The sequence below is a fragment of the Salvelinus alpinus genome, chromosome 1, assembly GCF_045679555.1.
Source record: "Salvelinus alpinus chromosome 1, SLU_Salpinus.1, whole genome shotgun sequence".
Classification (NCBI taxonomy): domain Eukaryota; kingdom Metazoa; phylum Chordata; class Actinopteri; order Salmoniformes; family Salmonidae; genus Salvelinus; species Salvelinus alpinus.
Window position 1 is genome coordinate 21,127,626 of NC_092086.1, and position 10,385 is coordinate 21,138,010.

Below are 10,385 nucleotides of genomic sequence, written 5' to 3' on the forward strand. Positions count from 1 at the left end.
GAAGTGTTTTCAGTTAAAATTGCGTCATCAACTCGCGCCTCATTGTTTTGGAAAGCAAGCATGGCTGGTACAGTAACTGGCGTAGCTGTGCCTAAACATTCTTTATCAAAACTACAATCTTTAAATGGACTGTTTGCCATTTATAAAAAGGAAGGACCTACGTCTGCTGATGTTTTAAACTCATTAAAAGAGGCACTCCTCAAAGAGGCAGGTGTGAAAGATCCTAATCCCAGAAAAAGAAAGAAGCAAGCTCTGAAAATGGGGCATGGCGGGACTCTGGACAGCGCAGCCTCTGGTGTGCTCGTTGTTGGGATTGGAAATGGAACAAAGATGCTTAGTACTATGCTTGCTGGTTCAAAGAAATACATGGCTGTTGGAGAGTTGGGAAAAGCAACAGACACCCTTGACGCCACAGGCAAGGTGGTTCATGAGAAGCTCTATGATCACATTACCAGAGAAGCCTTTGAGGAGAAGTTGAAGCAGTTCACTGGGGACATCATGCAGGTTCCTCCACTGTACTCTGCGCTGAAAAAGGATGGCAAGCGTCTTTCTGTCCTGCTGAAGCAAGGCCACGAGGTGGAAGCCAAACCTGCACGGCCGGTCACAGTGTATAACCTGTCGTTGCAGGACTTCACTCCCCCTCTCTTCACTCTTGATGTTGAATGCGGTGGTGGATTTTATATCAGAAGCTTGGTGGACGACCTGGGAAAAGCACTCTCGTCGTGTGCCCACGTGAGGAAGCTGATCCGTACCAAACAGGGTCAGTTTACCCTTGACGACCACACGCTGCAGGAGGAACACTGGACACTGCAGCACATCGTTCAGTCCATGCAGCCCTGTCCAGGGTCAGAGGTCACCAATGAGGATGGCACAAAACCAAGCCCAAACCTGGGTGTTAAACGGGCCCCGAATGCCCAGGTGAAGGGGGATAAGAATGGCAAAGATGAAAAGGGGGAGTTATAACCCTCCCCCAAAGTCACAATGTCCCCTCTATATGAGAGCCTGAGGCAGCGTTTTGGTTCTCTGCCCCTCCCCGGAGGTGTGCACTTGTTCACTCCCTCTCATGCATGTAAAAGCATTGGTTTGGTGCAAGCATGGCTGGTGGGAATTTACAACATATTCCTCGTGCCGGTCGATTCTTTGGCAGAAGCCAGTTGAACCAGTCCCTGCACTGTTAAATGCATAATTTTTGTTGATGTGTGTATTACTAGAATATGATATCGTCATTAGAATTGACCGAAGACAATTGAATGTTTTTTGCTTTATAGATTAAATAAGTAATTTAGCATTTTTAAATATTGGTTTTATTTTGTTGAACTGTCTTATTTTGTCATGCATTTTGAGGTTTTGTTTTTGAATATTGTTACAATCAAAGATCGTGTGTTGGCACAAGATAAGACATGGAAGCAACTTGAAATGTAACTCCCATACCTTTCCAATTGACAGCATTGCATGTCAGAATTAATAAACAACAAAAGTCTCCACTTATTTTTGTTTTTATTTTTTTGCAGATGTTTTGTTGTAAACACAGAGATGCTGTTTCTCGTATTTAGGTCATTATAACCTAGTCATGTTTGGTTTTCTTAGTTTTCTTAGCATTGGGCCCCCAATAAGCCTTGCACATATGAAGTTGCTAGAGAGCACATTCAAATCCTCAATAAGACATTGGTTAAGTTCAATCCACTGTACATTTATTTGAGGATACTACACTGAATAAAAATAAAAACGTAAAGTGCTGGTCCCATGTTTCATGAGCTAAAATAAAGATCACAGACATTTTCCATATGCACAAAAAGCTTATTTCAGTCCAATTTTGTGCACAAATTTGTTTACATCCCTGTTAGTGAGCATTTCTCCTTTGCCAAGATAATCCATCCACCTGACAGGTGTGGCATATCAAGAAGCTGATTAAACAGCATGATCATTACACAGGTGCACCTTGTGCAGGGGACAATAAAAGGCCACTAAAATGTACAGTTTTGTCACACAACACAATGCCACAGATTACTTACATTTTGAGGGAGTGTGCAATTGACATGCTGACTGCAGGAATGTCCACCAGAGCTGTTGCCAGATAATTTAATGTTAATTTCTCTACCATAAGCTGCCTCCAACGTTGTTTTAGAGAATTTGGCAGTACGTCTAACCGGCCTCACAACCGCAGACCACGTGTAACCACGCCAGACAAGGAACACCACATCCGGCTTCTTCACCTGCGGGATCATCTAAGACCAGCCACCTGGACAGCTGATGAAACTGTGGGTTTGCACAACCGAAGAATTTTTGCACAAACTGTCAGAAACCGTCTCATTGAAGCTCATCTGCGTGCTCGTCTTCCTCACCAGGGTCATGACCTGACTGCAGTTTGACGTTGTGACCGACTTCAGTGTGCAAATGCTCACCTTCGATTGCAACTGGCGTGCTGGAGAAGTGTGCTCTTCATGGATGAATCCCGTTTTCAACTGTGCTAGGCAGATGGCAGACGTTTGGGGCGAGCAGGCTGCTTATGTCAATGTTGTGAACAGAGTGCCACATGGTGGCGGTGGGGTTATGGTATGGGCTGACAAACTACGGACAATGAACACAATTGCATATTATCTATGGCAATTTGAATGCATAGAGATACCGTGATGAGATCCTGAGGCCCACTGTCATGCCATTCAACCTGTCGCCATCGCCTCATGTTTCAGCATAATGTATGGCCCCATGTCGCAATTTGAATGCAGAGAGATACCGTGATGAGATCCTGAGGCGCATTGTCATGCCATTCAACCTGTCGCCATCACCTCATGTTTCAGCATGATAATGTATGGCCCCATGTCGCAAGGATCTGTACACAATTCCTGGAAGCTGAAAATGTCCTAGTTTTCCATGGCTTACATACTCACCAGAAATGTCACCCATTGAGCATGTTTGGGATGTCCTGGATCGACAAGTATCCGTGTTCCAGTTCCCGCCAATATCCAGCAATTTCGCACAGCCATTGAAGAGTAGGACAACATTCCACAGGCTACAATCAACAGCCTGATCCACTCTACGCAAAGGAGATGTGTTGCGCTGCATGAGGCAAATGGTGGTCACACCAGATACGGACTGATTTTCTGATCCACGCCCCTACCTTTTCTTTAAGCTATCTGTGACCAACAGACACATATCAGTCTTCCCAGTCATGTAAAGTCCATTGACTAGAGCCTAATTCATTTATTTCAATTGTCTGATTTCCTTATAGGAACTGTAACTCAGTAAAAATCTTTTAAATTGCTGCATGTCGCGTTTAAATTTTTGTTCCGTGTTAAAAAAAAAAATGCAACTATTTATTAAATCCATGTGGAGAAGGAGTCTCATTTCAGCAAGTGCATTTTCGTCCATGTTCCCAATCGTTGCCGCCTCTCCTCGATTACCTTTGACCTTTTTCAAAAGGAGGTGAGAGAGGACGCAGGAGTTGAGAAAATCCAATTGAGAAAAGGCCAGTGTTCCAGAAACATGGCAGAAGTCACATGATTCACCTCCAGGGGTAAACCCAATCTCTCCTTGAATTAAACACAAAAACTGTTATAAGTGAGAAGTAGGTCAATTCAGTTGGTCATTAGTTCAATTCTATTCTCCAAAAGGAAGTGGACTTATTATTAGTATTCATTCTGACATGTACTGCTGTCAGTTAGAAAAGTCTTGAGTTACACATTTCAAGTTGCTTCCATGTCTTACCTTGTACTAACATTACATAGTGTAGAGGCCTTCAGAAGTAAACCTCAAAATGCATGAAAACAATTAGATATATTACAATTCAACAACATTTTAAAATACTAAATCTATTATTTCATTTAGAAACTTAGTTAAAAAAAAGAAAAATGAATGTAAGATTCAATTCTTTAGTCTTCAGTCAATTCCAATGACATGTGGTAATGGTGGAAAACAGGTTGCTATATAATATGTTCTAGTAATATACACATCCATAAATGATGCCTGTAACAGGGCAGGGACTGGCTTCAACTGGCTTTGTAATAAAGAGGATGGGCTCAACAGCAAGGTAGGAGAGGATGCATTAATGAAATGGATTTTATTTGACAGTTTTTTTAAAAACGCAGTACATACTGTACATTTTAAGAAACGTGACAAGGATATCACCTAAAAAGTAAGACTTATTTACATTGTCGTCCCTAATGTGCATGGTGCAAAAATATGACATAGATACAGATACTTCTACCCCCAAGCCATAAGACTGCTGAACAATTCATAAAACCGCCACCGGACACTCGCTGTTTGTTTGTTACCTATGCATATTCACGTCACCCCCACCTACATGTACAGATTACCTCAACTAGCCTGTACCCCTGCACACTGACTCGGTACCGGTGCCCCCTGTATATGGCCTCGTTGTTATTCTTATTGTGTTACTTTTATTATTAGTTTTTATTTTTATCTACTTGGTAAATATTTTCTTCTTCTTGAACTGCACTGTTGGTTAAGTGCTTTGTAAGTAAGCATTTCACGGTTACAGCCCAAATTTTTACTCTTAAATTAATTCAGGAGTAAAAATGCACTTAACAAATCACATAAGTTGCATGGACTCATTCTGTGCTCAATAGTGGTTAACATGATTTTTGAATGACTGTCTAGAAATGACCAACAACCAACTTGACAGAGCTTGAAGAATTTTAATAAGAAAAATATTGTACAAGTCGGGTGTGCACAGCTCTTAGAGACTTACCCAAAAATACTCACAGCTGTAATCACTGCCAAAGGTGTTTCTAACATGTATTGAATATTGATCTAATCAAGATATATGTGTTTTATTTTTCATTTGTAATAAATGTTTGAATTTTTCAACCACTTTGGTATTAGAGTTTTTTTTATTGTCATTGACCAAAAATGACAATTAAATCCATTTTAATCCTACTTTTAACACAACAAAATGTGGAAAAAGTCAAGGGGTGTGAATACCTTCTGAAAGCACAGACAGTTTTGTTCTATTGTTTGATCATTAGCCAGCTTTTGACATTCTTTTAAAATTAAGTTATGGTCAGTATGGCTATACAGGACATTATTTTACATTCTTTGTTCACAAAATATAACAAGAGGAATAAAGTGGAGATACAACATAACAGTATTGCAAACCCGTGGGCCATTCTGTTCTCAAGTATACTACATTAGCTTAGCACCTAAGTATGACCACAAACTTTTCTATAACCCCTCTCCCTCCCCACCCAGTGGCACATATACTTTCTGAAAGACAATGCTTAGATGTACTGTAGGCTATTTGACTATGAGAGAAATGGTTGATGTTGGGGATTGAAGTCTAAGCCCAAGATAAAGGGGCTCAGTGAATGTGGTGTGGAATGCGTACAGGTGGATCAGTTTGTCAGACTCCGAGGAGATGTTGTAGAAGGACAGGATGCCGGCCGGCCAGTCCAGAAACACCCCTATTCTATAGGACTCATTTGATTTGATTTCAGGGAGCCGTAAGTTGTGAATATTGTTTTTATGCTGGGCATGAAACTTATCCTTTGAGGCGCACAAAGTCCAAGAAACAGCATTCCGTCCTAGCTTTACATTGTCACCGGCTCCTTTCCTCTCTAACTGCTTGTAGGCCATGCCTATATGTACGTCGTGTAGACACTCAACCTCCAGGTAATGACGCCCACAGAGTCCCTCCTTGCACAGCACCTGGTTGCATTTATCGAACCTCTCTTGGGTGCTGGGATAGTGCTTCATCTCCCTCTGGCGCGTCACCTCCCTTTTTCCCTCAGACAGGGACAGGAAACAATTTGCTGTGCTGGGGTCTAGTGTGAGCTCACTGGCATCTGAAATGTCTTTAGATTATAATCAGAAAAATAAATCATTTCAATTCTCCTCATATCCGAAAGAAAAAGCTTTAGTTTGCAGCCAAGTATTCTAATGTAACACAACTGTGTTTGTACAGGTGGTAGTACCACATTTGTTATTACATAGGCTTAATGTTCAGGAAAGTTTCATCGGTAATTATCCATGGTTAATTACTCACATTTCCTCAGACCTTGATTCGTTCTGTTCTCTCCTCGGTAGTCCACCCTGGAAAACACAAAGCACATCTGTGTAGTTGACCAATAAACTTTGATTTGATTAGAACTAGCAGCACCCGCTCTTGCGGGTAGTAAATCATTGAAAATGAATAATTTGATTCCCCTTCCTGCAAATCAAAAGTGTGTTTATCTGTTCAGCCTCGGGATATACCACCAATAACCTCAATTCCGAAGCATTTGTAAAACTGCCATATTTCCTGTAGGACCTGCTTTCCCTTGGAAATGTTTTGACATCGGCCTAACATGGACCCTTGTTATCTAAACGTATAGTAGGCTAGGGCAGGCTAAGAATTGTTTTTGTTCCTGCATGTCAGTTTATCACATCCAAAGTGGGACTGTAGGCTATATTGCCCCCTCTCCAGTGTGGGCTGATTAATCTACCAGCTCACGTTTGTTGCTATGCTTGAGGCCTACTGCTTATTCGATTCCTTATGAGCCTTGCTTTATTGGACATCATTATGTGAAAGGATTTGAGGGTTAGTGGGCAGCTACATGTGAAATGCAGTTGTTGATATGTGAAGTGGACACCTTTGATCTTCTACACCCGTTTTGCAGAGCCATACAGTTTGGTCTTTGAGGTTTTTACCAAAAGCATTATCATGCATTTATTATGACATATAACATACCAGATTCAACTAATTGAGGGCCTGATGATTAGTTGACAAGTTGAATCAGGTGTGGTTGTCCAGAGCTACAATACAAATGTGTACTGTTGGGGGTACTGGAGGACCGGCGTTGGGAACCACTGCTCTAGATAACGTTAAACTGTCCAACCAGCTCTGCTAGTAAAATGGTCAGAGTGAGGTGTTCTTTCATTTGTTTCTGGTAGTAGCTCCCGTGTGGTTAAGTTGGTAGAGCATGGCACTTGCAACACCAAGGTTGTGGGTTTGATTCCCACGGGGGACCAGTGTGGAAATGCATGCACTCACCTCTGCTAAATGAATCAAATGTAATGTCAATGTAGTAGCTAGCCAGTCAGCTTGGGTGCTTGACTGCGGTTGTGAGGTCAGAATGCTCAGAGTAACCCTACTCCCCGGACAGAGGGTCCGGAGTGTATTCTGAACTCAAAGAGCAAAACATTCTGAATTTACATACGGACAATCTGACAACACTTTGAATTTAAGAATGACCCAGAACGCACTCTGACACACTGGAGGCGATTTATGAACGCATCCCCAAATTGGCCTACAAATGCATTGTATCCCAGGGATATGGGACACTCCAAAACACACAAAAAATGAAAATAATAATACAAAAACCAGCTAAATATAAAGTGGGCAGTGGCATGAAACAGGGTGACATGCTTCTTTTGAGGCTAAAATGAAGGAAATCGTTGGAAAATTGTAGTAGGAGATCTGTCCGCAGTAAAGTGGCTTATGGTATTATAAAATAGACGGTCTAATCAATCGTCTTTTGATTCATTGTTAATATTGTATTTCATAGCATATTAGTATTTTCACTCTAACTCACTTCAGGTTCTCCAGCTCAGATGGTAAATCCACAACGTCTCCTAAGGGATTGTAGCTCAGATCCAGCTCTTTCATTTGAAAGGTGTTTGACCTTAAAACTAAGGTGAGAAATGAAGACCCTTTCTCTGTGATCAGACATCCAGATAGCCTGCAAAAGACAATAGGAAAAATAAGTCTAGAAAAATACCAGAAACAAATTCAACAAATAAAACTAACAGTTTAATGAGGCAAACCCTTCAAATGTGTCATATTGCTTTATTTGGTACTTCTTTACAAACCTCAGTGCCTGCAGCTTACAACAAGCACAAGCGAGAAACGCCACCCCCAGGTCCGTAAGGTCATTACAGCTGAGGTCCAAGGTCAGAAGTTTCGAGGTGGAAACAGTCAGAACCTTGCAGAGCTCATTGACACCTCGATGTCCCACATGATTGTGTCTGAGGTTCAGGGTTTCCACCTTGCAGTTGGGGTTCCGCAGCCCACAGCAGAGGCGGATCACCCCTTCATCGCCCAGGTTGTTGTGGCTCAGGTCCAAGACTGTCAGATGGGAATTCTCAGACTGGAGAACTGAGGCTACAGTTGCACACTGCAGTGTTGTGATGTCACAAAAGTTGAGACTGTGAAAAAGATTGAGTTCATAATTGCCATTAAAAACGTTTTGATTTATATGTTACAAAAAGTTGAATGTGCGATATACAGTTGAAGTCGGAAGTTTACATAAACGAGTTAATGACTCCAACCTAAGTGTTTCAACCACTCCACAAATTTGCTGTTAACAAACTATAGTTTTGGCAAGTCGGTTAGGACATCTACTTTGTGCATGACACAAGTAATTGTTCCAACAATTGTTTACAGACAGATTATTTCACTGTATCACAATTCCAGTGGGTCAGAAGTTTATATACACTAAGTTGACTGTGCCTTTAAACAGCTTGGAAAATTCCAGAAAATGATGTCATGGCTTTAGAAGCTTCCGGTAGGCTAATTGACATCAGCAATTTCCAAACGCCTGAAGGTACCACGTTCATCTGTACAAAACAATAGTACACAAGTATAAACACCATGGGACCACACAGCCGTCATACCGCTCAGGAAGGAGAGGCGTTCTGTCTCCTAGAGATGAACGTAATTTGGTGTGAAAAGTGCAAATCAATCCCAGAACAGCAAAGGACCTTGTGAAGATGCTGGAGGAAACAGGTACAAAAGTATCTATATCCACAGTAAAACGAGTCCTATAGACATAACCTGAAAGGCCACTCAGTAAGGAAGAAGCCACTGCTCCAAAACCGACATAAAAAAGCCAGACTACGGTTTCAACTGCACATGGGGACAAAGATAATTATTTTTGGAGAAATGTCCTCTGGTCTGATGAAACAAAAATAGAACTGTTTGGCCATAATGACCATCGTTATGTTTGGAGGAAAAAGGTGGAGGCTTGTAAGCCGAAGAACACCATCCCAACCGTGAAGCACGGTGGTGGCAGCATCATTTTGTGGGGGTGCTTTGCTGCAGGAGGGACTGGTGCACTTCACAAAATGGATGGCATCATGAGGAAGGAACATTATGTGGATATATTGAAGCAACATCTCAAGACATCAGTCAGGAAGTTAAAGCTTGGTCGCAAAAGGGTCTTCCAAATGGACAATGACCCCAAGCATACTTCCAAAGTTGTGGCAAAATGGCTTAAGGACAACGAAGTCAAGGTATTGGAGTAGTCATCACAAAGCCCTGACCTCAATCCTATAGAAAATGTGTGGGCAGAACTGAAAAAGCATGTGCGAGCAAGGAGGCCTACAAACCTGACTCAGTTACACCAGCTCTGTCAGGAGGATTCGGCCCAAATTTTCCCAACTTATTGTGGGAAGCTTGTGGAATGCTACCCGAAACGTTTGACCCAAGTTAAACAATATAAATGCAATGCTACCAAATACTAATTGAGTGTATGTAAACTTCTGACCCACTGGGAATGTGATGAAAGAAATAAAAGCTGAAATAAATCATTCTCTCTACTATTATTCTGACTTTCACATTCTTAAAATAAAGTGGTGATCCTAACTGACCTAAGACAGGGAATATTTACTAGGATTAAATGTCAGGAATTGTGAAAAACTGAGATTAAATGTATTTGGCTAAAGTGTATGTAAACTTCCGTCTTCAACTGTATACACACACACTACTAGCCACCTACCTCATAACTAGCTACCAAGAAGACATTTCAGGCTATCAATCAAGTTAGAGTAGTTAGCTTGTCTAACTATCTTAGCTAGCATGCCTGGTGGTAAGGTTGGTAGACTAGAAAAGCATGCAATAACTAAATGCACTGAATTAAATGAGTTTAAATGTATTTGGCAAAGGTGTATGTAAACTTCCGACTTCAACTGTATATAAGACTTGGTCTTTACCAAATAGGCCTATCTTCTATATACTACCCCTTCCTTGTCACAACACAACTGATTGTCTCAAACGCATTAAGAAGGAAAGAAATTCCACAAATTAACTTTTAACAAGGCACACCTGTTAAATTGAAATGCATCCCAGGTGACTACCTCATGAAGCTGGTTGAGAGAATGCCAAGAGTGTGCAAAGCATTCATCAAGGCAAAGGGTGGCTACTTTGAAGAATCTAAAATATACAATTAGTTTAACACTTTTTTGGTTACTACATGATTCCATAAGTGTTATTTCATAGTTTTGATGACTTCACTATTATTATACAATGTAGAAAATAGTCAAAAAAAGAAAAACCCTTGAATGAGTAGGTGTCCAAACTTTTGACTGGTACTGTATATATATTAATCTTCATCAATGCAATACAATCAGTACTAGGCTACATCACAAGAAACATGCATAGTTAAACAGAA

The 10,385-nt window shown here is 41.1% G+C and overlaps 2 protein-coding genes across 2 annotated transcripts; one reads left to right on the forward strand and one right to left on the reverse strand.

Annotated features, from left to right (window-relative positions):
• The first annotated feature begins 25 nt into the window (after positions 1-25).
• trub1 (TruB pseudouridine (psi) synthase family member 1) lies at positions 26-1,488 on the forward strand. Its single transcript, XM_071406914.1, has one exon. It carries the CDS (start codon positions 61-63, stop codon positions 961-963), a length of 903 nt encoding a protein of 300 aa, XP_071263015.1. The 5' UTR covers positions 26-60; the 3' UTR covers positions 964-1,488.
• A 2,919-nt stretch (positions 1,489-4,407) lies between these two features.
• On the reverse strand, positions 4,408-8,170 carry LOC139579437 (stonustoxin subunit alpha-like). Its single transcript, XM_071408148.1, has 4 exons — positions 7,807-8,170; positions 7,530-7,676; positions 6,002-6,048; positions 4,408-5,810 (listed from the first exon to the last, which is right to left on the reverse strand). The coding sequence occupies exons 2-4, from the start codon at positions 7,601-7,603 to the stop codon at positions 5,254-5,256; spliced, it is 678 nt and encodes a 225-aa protein (XP_071264249.1). The 5' UTR covers positions 7,604-7,676; positions 7,807-8,170; the 3' UTR covers positions 4,408-5,253.
• Positions 8,171-10,385: the final 2,215 nt, after the last annotated feature.